General features: G+C 50.2%; 1 protein-coding gene and 1 long non-coding RNA gene across 3 annotated transcripts in view; one reads left to right on the forward strand and one right to left on the reverse strand.

Moving 5' to 3' along the window:
* ELL (elongation factor for RNA polymerase II) overlaps positions 1-15,664 on the forward strand; it is a 50,051-nt gene that overhangs the window by 21,148 nt on the left and 13,239 nt on the right. Inside the window, exons 2-5 of one of the 2 annotated variants that reach the window (XM_080988948.1) lie at positions 5,391-5,438; positions 8,807-8,928; positions 10,128-10,291; positions 15,399-15,652. In XM_080988948.1, coding sequence (XP_080845074.1) covers positions 5,391-5,438; positions 8,807-8,928; positions 10,128-10,291; positions 15,399-15,652 — 588 coding nt within the window. Of the gene's footprint in view, positions 1-5,390; positions 5,439-8,806; positions 8,929-10,124; positions 10,292-15,398; positions 15,653-15,664 lie in introns of both variants that reach the window. The other variant, XM_080988947.1, reaches the window with a different exon arrangement.
* The window catches only part of LOC308467549, a 31,307-nt gene continuing 26,227 nt past the window's right edge, over positions 10,585-15,664 (reverse strand). The window contains exon 3 of the long non-coding RNA XR_013981206.1: positions 10,585-11,157. This is a non-coding gene — a long non-coding RNA (uncharacterized lncRNA). The remainder of the gene's footprint in view (positions 11,158-15,664) is intronic.

A 15,664-nucleotide genomic window follows, 5' to 3' on the forward strand; every position in this document is an offset into this window, starting at 1 on the left:
TTTGCATATCTGTAAGTTGTGCTCTCATAAAAAATACATCAAGGATTTTAAAAAAAGAAGTCAGCATTAAAGTGTTGGTTATTGGTTCAGAAGAGAAAATCGCTTCATTTGCAGGAATAGGTTCTGTGTGGGATGTTTCGGAGGGAGAAACCAAACTTCGTTATCTGCAAAAAGTTTTGCAAAGTTTTCTGCCCGAATGCTTGAAGGCACCATGCCTCCACTTGCCAAAAGCAACTCTGTCATAAGGAAAGTTCCCAAAGTGTGTTTCAGATCCCCCATAGCTTAGCTTCTCGGTTCTCATCTGCCTTCCTCCTTCCTGCCAACTTTCTGTTTCGAAACCTTTGCTGAAAAAAGAAGCGTCTTTTTTTATAAAAAAAATAGATAAGTCTGAATACAGGGACCCCGGAAGCTTCTGCTTATTGGAAACCAAAAGTCAGAATAAGAATATAATGAGGGGAATTTTTTAATGAGGAAAAAATCTCTCCCGCCCCTCCTGGTTGGAAGCCAGGGACTTTTTCCTCTGCAAAAGGGGAAGTTGGCGAGAGAGAGAGAGAGAGAGAGAGATTAGATGCCCTTCCTAAGGGAGGAGAGGAAATAATAATTCTATAAGGTTGGAGGGGGGCATTAAAATGCCGGGCAGCCCCTCCAGAGGCACACACACATACCCCACATTGATTTTTGCCGCTGCCCCATATCTGCGTTTCTCCATCAGTTGCAAAATAGCACGGCGCAGCACAAATACACACTCGCACTGGAGGGAGAGAGGACAATGGCAATGCGAAGCCGGGCGCTTAATCTCTGGCTTTTGCAAAGTAATGATTTTTATTAGCGGGCCCTGATTCGTGGTAAGGAGCAGACTTCGAGCTCCTAAGGAGGTGAAGAGTAGCTCGAAGGTGTGCTCACAGTGCCTGGGGAACCTCAAAATCCAATCCAGGGGTGCTTTGCGGGAGCGTATTGATTCATCAAAACTATGGGTAGGCGAACGAAGGTCCTGCCCAATCGCCTTCTCAGTCCGGCCTGCTGACGGTCCGGTAATCAGCGTGTTTTTACATGAGTAGAATGTGTGCTTTTATTTAAAAAGCATCTCTTGGTTGTTTTGGGGGCCTGCCTGGTGTTTGTACATGAGTAGAATGTGTGCTTTTATTTAAAATGCATCCCTTTGTTATTTGTGGGGCATAGGAATTTGTTCATTACCCCCCCCCCCCAAAAAAAAATTTAGTCCGGCGCACCACAAGGTCTGAGGGACAGTGGACCGGCCCCCTGCTGAAAAAGTTTTCCAACCGCTGATCAAAACAATACATGGTGGGTTGAATTGCATGATCGGGGCACTTTTTGTGGGGGGGGGGGGGGGGTTGGCTGGATGGGACAGATCTTTATCTCCGTGCTGCCGCGTCTGCACAGGCCAGCTTCTGGTGACTGGACCACCAGCCTGCCCACTTGCCCAAAGCTGGCCAGTAGGAGAGAGATCAACCAAGGAGGGTTGAATCCCTCGCCCATCAGCTGTATGTGCTTCAATCCTGCGTTCTGCATGGATTGAACCCGGCCTTCGAGGCAGCCTCTCCCGATTTACTAGTTCAGGCCCTGCTTTCCGGAACAGCAGAAAACAGACTTTTCCCCACCTTCCACGTGGCGGCCCTTGAGGGATTTGGAGGCAGCTGCCCTCTCCCCTCTAACCATGGCTACCACCCTGCGGTTTTATTTTGCGCTGCCCTATATCTTCCCTGGGACTCGGGTGGCGCTGTGGGTTAAACCACTGAGCCTAGGACTTGCCGATCAGAAGGTCGGCGGTTTGAATCCCCGCAATGACGGGGTGAGCTCCCGTTGCTCGGTCCCTGCTCCTGCCAACCTAACAGTTCGAAAGCACGTCAAAGTGCAAGTAGATAAATAGGTACCACTCCGGCGGGAAGGTAAACGGCGTTTCCATGCGCTACTCTGGTTCGCCAGAAGCGGCTTCGTCATACTGGCCACATGACCCGGAAGCTGTACGCCGGCTCCCTCGGCCAATAAAGCGAGATGAACGCGGCAACCCCAGAGTCGGCCACAACTGGACCTAATGGTCAGGGGTCCCTTTACCTTTACTAGATAAGCAAGAGAACCTTCCTTGTTGAGATAACCAGGATGCTGGCGACACAAGACTTAGCTTTCAAAGAATGTCTGCTTTTTATTCTTTTTTAAATGAACTTCATCCATTTCTGCTCATCGTGGGATGGGTTCACGGAGGCCATAGTGGAACCCCCACCCATGGAGGGAGTCTTATCTTCAAATACCAGCTGCTTGGCAGGGGCTGGACTTCCCCTCTTGCCATCGCTTCTGCATCTGGCTGGTTGGGACGTTGGACAGGGTGGAAAACTGGCCTGGGCCTGCCAGGAGCCACACGCTGATTCTGAGGTTTCCCAGGCAGCGCCGGCAAATTTCAAGGTTCTAGAAACTAGAAACGGCGACGCTATTATTAAGTGAAAACAAGAGATTCATATGAACTCTCGGTACTGAACAAGACCACCCACTTCCTGCGCTTGCGCACCTGCACAGCACCCCGGCGGGATAGCAACCTTCTGCAACGGCAGGGAAGATATAGGGCAAAATAAAACCGCAGGGTGGTAGCTGAAGGTCGAAGCCGCCCTGAGCCCGGCTTTGGCTGGGGAGGGCGGGATATAAATAAAATTTATTATTATTAGTAGTAGTATTATGGTTAGAGGGGATCGGGCAGCTGCCTCCAAATCCTTCAAGGGCCACCACGTGGGAGGTGGGGAAAAAATCTGTTTTCTGCCGTTCCAGAAAGCCGGGCCTGAACCACTGCCGCAAGCGGGGAAGAGTCGCTTCTCTTGTTCTCAGGTCCTCTTGGGGCATCTTGTTGGCCACAGCGAGGGCAGATCGCCCCCCTTTCGGCCTGATGCGGCTGCTACCTGTTCTCCTCTTATCAAGGTTCCTAAATGGAGCCTCCATGGACAGAGGCACTCTACCTTAGAATGGCAGAGGAGGAGGAGAGCGGGAGGAAGCTATCGCTCTCGCCTCCTGCTTGGGGGGCTTCCCTATGGTAAGGTTACCAGATTTATTTCAGTGAATCCAGGGACACAATCAATCAATCAAAAGAGGAAAAAAGTTATTAAAGAAAATAAAGAAATAATAACTTCTCTTCTGCGGTCTCCACTGTTGCACAGCCTTCCCTGGGTCCCGGTCTTTCTTGGAGCGCTCGCTGTGCTGCCCCCCTCCCTCCCTCCTTGCACTGCGATCCCCTACAGGTTTACTCAGGAGTAAGCGTTAGTTAACCCACAGGAACGCGGGTGGCGCTGTGGGTTAAACCACAGAGCCTAGGACTTGCCGAACTGAAGGTTGGCAGTTCGAATCCCCGCGATGGGGTGAGCTCCCGTCGCTCCGTCCCTGCTCCTGCCAACCTAGCAGTTCGAAAGCACATCAAAGTACAAGCAGATAAATAGGTACCGCTCCGGCGGGAAGGTAAACGGCGTTTCCGTGCGCTGCTCTGGTTCGCCAGAAGCGGCTTAGTCCTGCTGGCCACATGACCCGGAAGCTGTACGCCGGCTCCCTCGGCCAGTAAAGCGAGATGAGTACCACAACCCCAGAGTCATCCGCAACTGGACCTAATGGTCAGGGGTCCCTTTACCTTTAAGCGTTAGCAGAACTCCCTCCTCCTGCTGCTGCTGCCCTGCCCGTCTGTCTGGGCATCTCCATCGCCCAGCGGCTGCCCATCTGCGCTGTGGCGCGCCCAGTCAGCGGGTCCGGGGCAGAGCAGGTGGCGAGCGTGCAGGAGCAGGCGAGCTTCGGCCGGATCAGCTCGTCTCCTGCTCGCCTCTCGTCCGCAATGGCCAACGACGAGCTAGCCAACAAGCTGAGCCGCCAGTTGCAAGTCGAGGAGCGCAGTGGCGGAGCCGCAGCAACAGCCGCCCAAGCAGCACCCAGAGCCCAAGCCGATGGCCTTGGGCAGCGGTGCCCACGGCGAGCTGAGCGCCAAGTTGCAGTGGCGCACCGAGCTCAGTGACCCTGTGCAGCTTTCACCTGGCGGTGGTGCCCAGCGCTGTGTCTTCACCCCATAGAGTCCCCATATGATGTGTCTTGTGCGCAACACATCATATGGGGACTTCCAGCGAGGCAAAGTGGCGGGCACCACGGTAATAATAATAATAATAATAATAATAATAATAATACTGGAAGAAGATTGGAAGAAATTTAAAGATTACCTACAGAAATATTGCAAAATTAAAGAATGTTAGAGTGATGATGGATTGAAATTAAGTGGTTTCTAGCTGTACAGGCTTTAAAGTTATATATAGATCAAGATTAAGGATTAGGATTAAAAAGGTTAAAAGAATGGAAAATTGGCTATTAATAGGTAAAAATTTAATGTTATATTATATAAAGATCAAGGATTGGGATTAAAAAGGAGGGAAAGGAATTGCTGGACAAACAAACTGAATTGGAATACAAAAGAGGGAGGTATGAGGAGGTCCTGAAAATAAGTAAATCCAAAAGTAGTGATGAAAGGATGGAAGTGTTTTTACTGTTTTTTCTTTTTTTTCTTTCTGTATTTTGTATACTGTATTTTTCTTTTTAATTTTAATTTTTTTTTTCTTATTGATGTGTCTCTTTTTATGTGAAACTTTAATAAATATCATTTAAAATAATAATAATAATAATAATAATAATAATAATAATAATAATACAGTGGTACCTCAGGTTAAGTACTTAATTCGTTCCAGTGGTCCGTTCTTAACCTGAAACTGTTCTTAACCTGAAGCACCACTTTAGTTAATGGGGCCTCTTGCTGCCGCTGCACGATTTCTGTTCTCATCCTGAAGCAAAGTTCTTAACCCGAGGTACTATTCCTGGGTTAGCGGAGTCTGTCACCTGAAGCGTATGTAACCTGAAGCATATGTAACCCAAGGTACCACTCTAATAAATTTCATTTATACCCTGCCCTCCCCAGCCAAGACGGTGCTCAGGGCGGCTAACACCCGATATAAAAACAAATTGATTGAAATACAACTTAAAAACAGGATTAAAATACAATATTAAAATACAGCCTCATTTCAATGGAAACTCAAATAAAAAACTTTTTTGGGGATGAAAACGTCAAGGCTAACTTTCCAGAGTTAGTGGGCAACTCCTGAAGCTAGCCAGAGCCAACTGCGGTACCAGGCTGGCTGTGGGCTGCTGAGACTGCCATGGTTCCCGGGGACATTAGATGAAATCCGGGGATGGAATTTGTCCGGGGACAAATCTGCAAATCCGGGGACTGTCCCCGGGAAATGGGGATGTCTGGTAACCCTACCCAATGGGGCATCTAGCTGCCCTTTGGGTCTGATTCCAGCTGTTGCAAGAGTCTCGGTAATGTCCCCACATTAATTTCTCTCCTCTCTCTGCTCCTCTCTTTCCAGGACTCGGTGGCGCTGAAGCCGTCGATTCAGTTCGAAGGAAACCAAGGGGTAAGTCGAAGGCCTGTGACTGAATGTAAAAAAATCTGCTTTGCGCGCTCTCTCTTTCTTTAAAAATAATCATAATGGCCTCTCCAGCACTGAGACGGGACAATGGGATTTCGGTTAGGAGGTTCAGAAACTGGGCCAAATCTCGTAGGAGCCCCCTTAAAAAAAAAAAAAGGTAGTTCAGATATGAGTTTTCAGTAAGAAACTGGAAACGGCCGTTATTCTATTCTTGGGGCTGGTTTGTTGGAAACTGAGCCTTTTCTCTTTCCCTGTTTCGCTTTGTGAGAGCTGCTGATGGCAGCTGACATCTCTCTGTCACGCAGAACGGTTCCTGAGCCCCCTCTGCAAGGTCCACTTCTGCCCTTAAGCTGGGAACTGGGGCAGAGGATTGCAAAGGGCACCTCTTTCCTCCCTCATGCAATGGCTTCGCTGGCTTCCTCCCCCCAGGCTTTGGCGAGGCTCTCAAAAAGAAATTCTGCAACGGATATTTTTTAATAATAATAATTTATTATTTATACCCCGCCCATCTGGCTGAGTTTCCCCAGCCACTCTGGGCGGCTTCCAATCAAGTGTTAAAAACAATACAGCATTAAATATTTAAAACTTCCCTAAACAGGGCTGCCTTCAGATGTCTTTTAAAGAGAAGATAGCTGCTTATTTCCTTCACATCTGAAGGGAGGGTGTTCCACAGGGTGGGTGCCACCACCGAGAAGGCCCTCTGTCTGGTTCCCTGTAACCTCACTTCTCGCAATGAGGGAACCGCCAGAAGGCCCCCGGTGCTGGATCTCAGTGTCCGGGCTGAACGATGGGGGTGGAGACGCTCCTTCAGGTATACAGGACCGAGGCCATTTAGGGCTTTAAAGGTCAGCACCAGCACTTTGAATTGTGCTCGGAAATGTCCTGGGAGCCAATGCAGATCTCTCAGGACCGGTGTTATGTGGTCCCAGAGGCCACTCCCAGTCACCAGTCTAGCTGCCGCATTCTGGATTAATTGCAGTTTCCGGGTCACCTTCAAAGGTAGCCCCATGTAGAGTGCATTGCAGTAGTCCAAGCGGGAGATAACTAGAGCATGCACCACTCTGGCAAGACAGTCCACAGGCAGGTAGGGTCTCATCCTGTGTACCAGGTGGAGCTGATAAACAGCTGCCCTGGACACAGAATTAACCTGCACCTCCATGGACAACTGTGACTCCAAAATGACTCCCAGGCTGCGCACCTGGTCCTTCAGGGGCACAGTTACCCCATTCAGGACCAGGGAATCCCCCACACCTGCCCGCCCCCTGTCCCCCCAAAACAGTACTTCTGTCTTGTCAGGATTCAACCTCACTCTGTTAGCCGCCATCCATCCTCCAACCGCCTCCAGACACTCACACAGGACCTTCACTGCCTTCACTGGTTCTGATTTAAAAGAGAGGTAAAGGAAAGGATGTCATCGGTGACAGCACAACCCTACACAAAAGAGCCCTCGGGCGCCTCCTTGGTGGTCCCAGCGGCCACTCCCAGTCCCCAGTCTAGCTGCCGCATTCTGGATTAATTGCAGTTTCCGGGTCACCTTCAAAGGTAGCCCCATGTAGAGCACATTGCAGTAGTCCAAGCGGGAGATAACTAGAGCATGCACCACTCTGGCAAGACAGTCCGCAGGCAGGTAGGGTCTCAGCAAGCAGAGTCTTCCGCAAGCAGAAAGCTGGCTTGTCAGGGATTTTGCTCTGGCATGCTGTTTTTCTACCTGCGGGATATTTGTGGGTGGGTGGGGTGTTTTACATGGTGTTCTAACCGCAGAGCCACGGCACTTCTGCAATTGGAACACGGCAACTTGCCTTCAGTTAGAGCGTCGGTCCTTGTAGATTAGCAGTGTCCACACTGGCCGGCGCGAGCTCACCAGGGTTTGGGGCGGGGGGGGGGGCGATGCTGAAGGGTGAAGCTAGAGGCAGCTGTTCTGACCCCTGAGCATGGCCGCCACTGGCAAAGAAACAGGTTGGTTGTGCTTTTCTCTACTGCGGGTCCTGGTATCTTCTTCTGATTATTTATTAGGTTTATATATTGCCCTTCCTTGAAAGATCTCAGGGTGGTTCATAAGGTCAAAATGCAGGATAAAAGCACAAATGAATAGATAAAATAAAAACAAGAGCTACACTGGCTCCCAGTACGTTTCTGAGCACAATTCAAAGTGTTGGTGCTGACCTTTAAAGCCCTAAACGGCCTCGGTCCTGTATACCTGAAGGAGCGTCTCCACCCCCATCGTTCTGCCCGGACACTGAGGTCCAGCTCCGAGGGCCTTCTGGCGGTTCCCTCCCTGCGAGAAGCCAAGTTACAGGGAACCAGGCAGAGGGCCTTCTCGGTGGTGGCACCCACCCTATGGAACACCCTCCCACCAGATGTCAAGCAGAAAAACAACTACCAGACTTTTAGAAGACATCTGAAGGCAGCCCTGTTCAGGGAATCTTTTAATGTTGAATAGGTTACTGTATTTTAGTGTTTTATTGGAAGCCGCACAGAGTGGCTAGGGAAACCAAGCCAGATGGGCGGGGTATAAATAATTTTATTATTATTATTATTATTATTATTATTATTATTATTATTACAAACAAACCGCTAGCCCCCCCTTCCCACAAACACATTTAAAAGACCTGGTTGAAGAAGAACGTCTTTGCCTGGTGCCTAAAGGTGTTTAATGAAGGTGTCAGGCAAGCCTTCCTGGGGAAAGCAACCCACAAGCAGGGTGCCACCGCAGAAAAGGCCCCGTTCTCGTGTTGCCACCCTCCGGACCTCTCGAGGAGGAGGCACATGAGGAATGCAAGGTCCTGGTTAGTTTATATGGGGATTGCTGGGCTTCCTGCCCCCACAATGTTCCCCACTCCTACCCCTTCCCCACCTCCCTTGCTTCATTAGAGGTTTTTGAGTAGAGACAGGGCAGCCATCTGGCTGCGGTTCTTTAGGAGCGATCCGTGCCTTGCAGGGGGTTGGACTAGATGACCGCTGGGTGCCCCTTTGAACTCCATGGTTCTGGGATTCTGTCAATAACAGCAGCAGCAGCAATAGCTCCTCTAGTTTTAGTAGCATTTGCGTGTGTTCTTGTCATTATTCTCTGTTTTTTATTTGGCTTTTTTACACTGTGATCTTCAGATGAAGGGTGGTGGTGTACAAATTGAATGCACAACAATAATAATGGATTGGAGGTTTTTGAACAGAGGTCGGGACCGCCAGATCTGATGGGGCGTCTTCGGGCGGGATTCCTGCTTTGCATTGGGTTGGATTGGATGAGCCCTGGGTGCCCCTTCCAACTCTCCTATTCCCTTATCCTGTAACTTGCTGGCTAAGGCTTCACATGTACATCTTCTAATCTTATTTTCTTTTTTAAAACAACAACCCAGCACATCTCGATACCTCGGCCGGACGGAGCAGCGGGGGCCCAGACGTTCTCGTTTTACCTCTCCAACATCGGGAAAGATAGTCCCCAGGGGAGCTTTGACTGCGTCCAGCAGTATGTCTCCAGGTGAGTTGCCTCGTCCAGGCCCTCAATCCCTGCAGCTCCCACGGCCGGCGATGTGGGTTTTCCGCAGGTTTTCAAATGGGAGCAGAACGCCCCAGAAAACTTCCTTACGCGATAGGGCAATTTGCGACCCGTTTCTTCGACTCAGGGGTGGGAACCTTCCCCCTTCGGCCAGCGGTCAGCGAGGCCAGAGGGGTGTGTGGGCAGGGCGCTGGGTGCAAATACTACCTTTGCACAGTAGGCTCGTTTCTGCACATGCTCAGGCACCCCTCTTTGTCCCCTGATCCACACAAGCAGACTGTCTTGCCAGAGTGGTGCATGCTCTGGTTATCTCCCGCTTGGACTACTGCAGTGCGCTCTCCGTGGGGCTACCTTTGAAGGTGACCCGGAAACTACAACTAATCCAGAATGTGGCAGCTAGACTGGGGACTGGGAGTGGCCGCCGAGACCACATAACCCCGGTCCTGAAAGACCTACATTGGCTCCCAGTATGTTGCTGAGCACAATTCAAAGTGTTGGTGTTGACCTTGAAAGCCCTAAACGGCCTTGGCCCAGTATACCTGAAGGTGTGTCTCCACCCCCATCGTTCAGCCCGGACACTGAGATCCAGCGCCAAGGGCCTTCTGGCAGTTCCCTCCCTGCGAGAAGTGAGTTACAAGGAACCAGGCAGAGGGCCTTTTCGGCGGTGGCACCCACCCTGTGGAACACCCTTCCATCAGATGTCAAGGAAATAAGTAACTGTCTGGCTTTTAGAAGACATCTGCAGGCAGCCCTGTTTAGGGAAGTTTTTAATGGTTGATGTTTTATTCTGTTTTTAATATTCTGTTGGGAGCCACCCAGAGTGGTTGGGGAAACTCAGCCAGATGGGCGGGGTATAAATAATAAATTATTATTATTATTATTATTATTATTATTATTATCCTGTGGACAACATTGTGGGCCACACAGGGAGGTCCCAAGGGCCGCATAGCCTAGAAAGCCAGCAAACCAGGAGACTTTTAGAGGAAGGCGAAGAAACGGAGGCAGGCAGGGATTTTAGCCCTGGTATCTCCCAGGCACTCTAACCACTGTGCAACACTGTCTCTGACCTGGGGTGGGGTGGTGACCTGCGCTTTAGGTGCGATGACCAGGCGGCTTCTTCTTCCCGAAAGACTCCGGTTCCTTTTTGTTTTTCATTTCTGCCTCTGCTTACCCTTCAGCAGCAATGGGAACATCCAGTTGGACTGCCTTGGCACCATCCAAGACAAAATCACCGTTTGTGCCACCGACGACTCCTACCAGAAGGCGAAGCAGAGCATGGCACTGGTGGAGGAGGAGACCCGGAGCCGGGGGGCCATCGTCATCAAGCCGGGGGGCCGCTATGTTGGTGAGCAGCGACAGCATGGCGTACGGTCAATCATTGCAGCAGGGGAGAGTGTCTCCGGCCGTGGAGCTGTTTCAAAACCCGCCTTCTCTTGCAAGCAGCCTTCCGGGGGAAGAGCTGTGCTTTGGTTTCCAAACATTTTGAAAGTTGAACGGACTTCCGGTACGGATTCCGTTCGACTTCCAAGGTGTGACTGTATTGATCTGAACATTTTTGACCCGTCAATATACAGTGGTACCCCGGATTAAGTACTTAATTCATTCTGGAGATCCATTCTTAACCTGAAACTGTTCTTAACCTGAAGCACCACTTTAGCTAATGGGGCCTCCTGCTGCCGCCGCGCCGCCAGAGCACAATTTCTGTTCTCATCCTGAAGCAAAGTTCTTAACCTGAAGCACTATTTCTGGGTCAGTGGAGTCTGTACCCTGATGCATCTGTAACCCGAGGTACCACTGTATTGTGAATAGTGATGTGTGTCAGGGGTAGGGCCGGTCGATGCATCGTTCAAACCCGGTTTGAAGTCTGTATCGTGATACCGGTTTCATAATTTTTATCCTGGCAGTATATTGTGAGTTAAACCACAGAGCCTAGGACTTGCCGATCAGAAGGTCAGCGGTTCGAATCGCCACCACGGGGTGAGCTCCCGTTGCTCGGTCCCTGCTCCTGCCAACATAGCATTTCGAAAGCACATCAAAGTGCTAGTAGATAAATAGGTACCACTCCGGCAGGAAGGTAAACGGCGTTTCCGTGCGCTGCTCTGGTTCGCCAGAAGCGGCTTGGTCATGCTGGCCACATGACCTGGAAGCTGTACTCCCTCGGCCAATAAAGCGAGATGAGCGCCGCAACCCCAGAGTCGGCCACGACTGGACCTAATGGTCAGGGGTCCCTTTACCTTTACTTAGGGAAGTTTTTAATGTTTGGTGTTTTATCTTGGATTTAATAGTCTGTTGTGAGCCGCCCAGAGTAGCTGGGGAAATCCAGCCAGATGGGCAGGGCATAAATAAATTATTATTATTATTATTATTATTATTATTATTAGTGATCAGGAGGGAGCCCTTTTCAGACTCTCGGAGCTGACAGTGCTTGGCCTGCCTCTCTCGCCCTTCCTCCGGGGAGTCCGTGTCTGTAAACAGGAGCAGATTGCAGTTTGCTGAGTTATCCCTGACTCATCGTTTTGGTGTGCGTTGCCAGCCAAACTCTTGCAGGAGCAAGCAATGGCAGGAAGTGTGTGTTTTCCTGTGTGCTGGGAAGAACAACGCAAGGGGTTTTTTTTCCCCGTCGGGAGGGGGAGGGAAGGCTTATCAGCAAGCAGTAAAAGGCCTCTCCGTAGCTGCCTTCCTGCCAAAACGAAAAGCTTCGGAACTTTTCTCGGGGGCAAAGTTTCATTTCCTCTGGGAAATTTTCCTCTAGCGCAAATTAGGCGGTTGTTGGACGGGTGTCGGCCACACGTGAATCTCCTCCTAAACACAGCCTTCTGTAGCAAAGGTTCTCTGCGTCAGAGAGGGAGAGAACAGCTGTGACGAACGATGAATTATTTTTTTAAGACAAGGCTCTAAAACCAGGCATGTACTGTAGACTTGAGTCCTGTTGCACAGGGGTTAGAATGTTGTTGTTGTTGAGTCGTTTAGTCGTGTCCGACTCTTCGTGACCCCCTGGACCAGAGCACGCCAGGCCCTCCTGTCTTCCACTGCCTCCCGCAGCTTGGTCAAACTCACGCTGGTAGCTTCGAGAACACTGTCCCACCATCTCGTCCTCTGTTGTCCCCTTCTCCTTTGTGCCCTCCATCTTTCCCAGCATCAGGGTCTGTTGCAACAGGGTCCTCAGTCACCACACGCAGGAGGGAGGAGGAACCCAGAGCAAAAGTGTGCCTGCCCTTATATAGACATTTTAAATTCCCTCCCTGGAGTCCAAGACCACCCCCAGATACATCATACCTACATCACAGAAAGGGCGGTCTACAGCAGAAATCTGAGTGCTTTGTTTACCTCTTGACTGCCAGGTTACCTGTTCAATGGTCACTTGATTGGATACCCTGGGGAGCCTGGCAAGTCTTTTGTAATGATAAATACTTAGTTCCTGGGCCAGGTCACAGGCTCACACCCTATTCATATCTTAAATGTGCCCTTAAGACAGGATTTGTGAAGGAAAAGACAATGGGAGACTTTTCCATTTTCCTTTGACCTTGCATGGAAAACATTTGGTCAGTTTGGGAGTAAAAAATGGTTCCAGGTCGGTCTTCCTGTGCTGATCTATGTATGTGCTTGGTTGGTACACTTATAAACATTTAACATATATCTAAGACCTCAAAATTCCTATCACAGGGATACAATTCTGTAATTCCCACCACATATTGAACTTTCTTTCCTAAAACATTGGGGTGCTGCTGTTTTTTGGGCAAAGCTTCTTTTCATGTCCAGCCTCTGTACAAAATAAAATAAAAACGGAGAGCATCTTTGACCTTGCAAGCTCTGCCTGTATTCTAGGAAGGCGAGGGTTTTCGGTGTGTGTTTGTTTTTAGAAAAGGAAATCGAGGCGAGCCAGGAACAGGAAGCCCTTTCATCTCGGAACGCGATCAGCCCCATTCTGGCCTCCTATCTGATTTAGGTTCCTAAGAAAAAAGGAAGCTGCCTTTTGCCGCGTCAGATCCTGTGGTCTGTCCATAGGCACCAGATCCAGTGGTGCCTGCACAAACTGGCAGCCTTTAGTGACTCGGGTTGGGGGGTTCTTTCAAGGCTACCACAGGCCAGCATCGTTTTCTGTCCAAACGATAGAAGCGTTGTCCAATAAAGTCAGAATATTACGTTCTGTTGTATAAAGCCGTTGGTACTGTTGCAGGAATTTATGTATAGGTTGGGGGGGTTGCCCCTCCAGCAGATATCACACACATGCAGCCCACTACCAAAACCAGCACAATCGCTTTTGTGACTTTTGTGATTTGTCCCCACAAAACACTTCATCACAGTTTCTTCCTATCTATTCAAAGGGCCTTTGCTGCACGATACCAAATGTAAGAATTCACTGATCAGTGTATCTGTGTACTGGCTCACTGGGGAAACTTCAGAAATTCATATACCGTATTTTTCGCCCTATAGGACGCACTTTTCCCCCTCCAAAAATGAAGGGGAAATGTGTGTGCATCCTAGGGGGCGAATGCAGGCTTTCGCTGAAGCCTGGAGAGTGAAAGGGGTCGGTGCGCACCGACCCCTCTCGCTCTCCAGGCTTCAGGAAGCTCTGCGCAACCCTTGGGAGACCAGCGTGACTTCGCGGGGGCTCCCGAGGGTTGCGCAGAGCTGCCTGCGCTCCCGGGCTTCCTGCAGCTCTGCGCAACCCTCCGGAGCCCGGCGCGACTTCGCGGGGGCTCCCGAGGGTTGCGCAGAGCTGCCTGCATTCCAAAGCCTGGTGCGCGCTGAAGAGCGTGCCCGGGCTTCGCGCAGCTCTCCGCAAGCCTGGGGAGACCGGCACGGCTCCCTAGGCTTGCGGATAGCAGGCTGTTCTGGGGGCTGGGGTCGGGGGAAGCTCAGGCTTCCCCTGCGCCTGCCCCGTGCCTGGGGGGGAAATAATTTTTTTTCTTTATTCCCCCCCCCAAAAAAAATTAGGTGCGTCCTACCGAAAAATACGGTAGACGTGTCAGCAGCCCCTCTGCCTGAGAGATCATCCCTGGCCTCCTGATACCTGAGTGCCAGACAGGTAGCCATTCCAGAAATAACAAACCCAGATGAGGACAAAAGGGTGTGATTCACTTGGCTGGGAAACAGTGAAATGTAAATATTTCTTTTGTTTCACTTGATGGATGTTTGGTGGAGGGCAAGGGGAACCATGGGGCAGGGTCCAGGATGCTCAGATTCCTGCCACCAGACCTCCCCTTTCATGATGTAACCATGATGTATGAGTGATGTAGTTTGGGGGGTGTAACATGGGGATTAGCAGCTAATAAAAGTTTGGGTTCTCTTTTGTTCGGCGCTTCCATCTTGTTCCACCTTGTGGCAGGTGGGAGTCCTGTCACGACAGTCTTCAATAAAGACCAAGCCTACTGGCTGCTGTTTTGCTCTGGTATTCCTGGCTGGTGTCCTTGTTTTTTGTCCAAGGGAGCCCTCAGATTTCTCCTCAGATTAACAGTACCAAGTAGCCAAAACGCTTTCCCAATCAGTCATTTCTTAAGAGTCTGCACATCAAGCTTGCCTGTTGCTAACACATATATAGAAAGCGACCACTGCTTTTTCACTTTCGAAAGATCAGTCCGGTTGTTCCAATATCTCTGTTGTCTTGGGAGCTCAGGAAAGCTGTTAACAAGGTGTTGTAGCTTCAGGTACAGCAGTGCCCTGTTTTTCGGACGTAATCCATTCCGGAAGACCGTTTGACTTCCGAAACGGTCATAAACCGAGGCGCAAAGGGCGGTCTGCAGAAAAACAGGGTGTTGGAGGAATAACATGCACACCCAGCGGAAGCTGTTCGACTTCCAAGGCGCATTTGAAAACGGAAGCATTTACTTCCGGGTTTTCAGCGTTCGGGAACCGAAACACCCGGCTTCTGAGACGCCACCGAAAACCAACGTATGGCCATTGGGCTGCGTCGGACTGATGGCATTTGTCACTTAGAGATGTAAACATGGAAGAATCTCTTGGTTGGCCCAAAATCGATACAGTGGTGCCTTGGTTCTCAAACGCCTTGGTACTCAAACAACTTGGAACCCAAACACTGCAAACCTAGAAGTAAGGGTGGTGGTTTGCGAACTTTTTCCCAAAGCCGAACGTTCTCCGTTTTGAGTGTTATGCTTCTGATTTGAGTGTTACGCTGAGGTCTGTCTGTTTTTGCTGTTTATTTTGCATTTTTGCGGCTCTTTTTTTGTTTCGTTTTTGGGACTGCGTGGAATCCAGTTCAGCTACTGATTGATGGATGGATTGTGCGACTGCAGTACATTGTTTATTGCTTTCATTTTATGGACCAGTGGTCTCATTCTATAGTAAAGTTCATGTTCAATAGCTGTTTTAAGGGTGGTTTTTCAAAGTTTGAGAACCAAGGTACCACTGTGTATCCATTTTTCCATATCCCCACCCTTTCTCCCCCCCAAAAACAGCACGGACCCTAACCTTTTCTTTTTCCTCTCGCTTAGGCAAGACGGTCAAGGTGCGAAAACCGGCCCCGGTGGCTTCGGACGCCGTCCCCTCGCGGATCCGCCCGACGCCCGTCAACCTGGCCAGTGCCATCAAGAAAGGCAACAGCGCCGTCTCCCAGCGGCCTTTCAGAGACCGCGTCCTGCATCTGCTGGCCCTCAAGCCCTACAAGAAGCCGGAGTTGTTCTTGCGGCTGCAGAAGGACGGCCTCACGGCGCAAGACAAGGACTCTCTAGATGGGCTGCTGCAGCAGGTGAGCCAGTGC

Source organism: Podarcis pityusensis (assembly GCF_964106645.2).
Source record: "Podarcis pityusensis genome assembly, chromosome: 18".
Taxonomy (NCBI): domain Eukaryota; kingdom Metazoa; phylum Chordata; class Lepidosauria; order Squamata; family Lacertidae; genus Podarcis; species Podarcis pityusensis.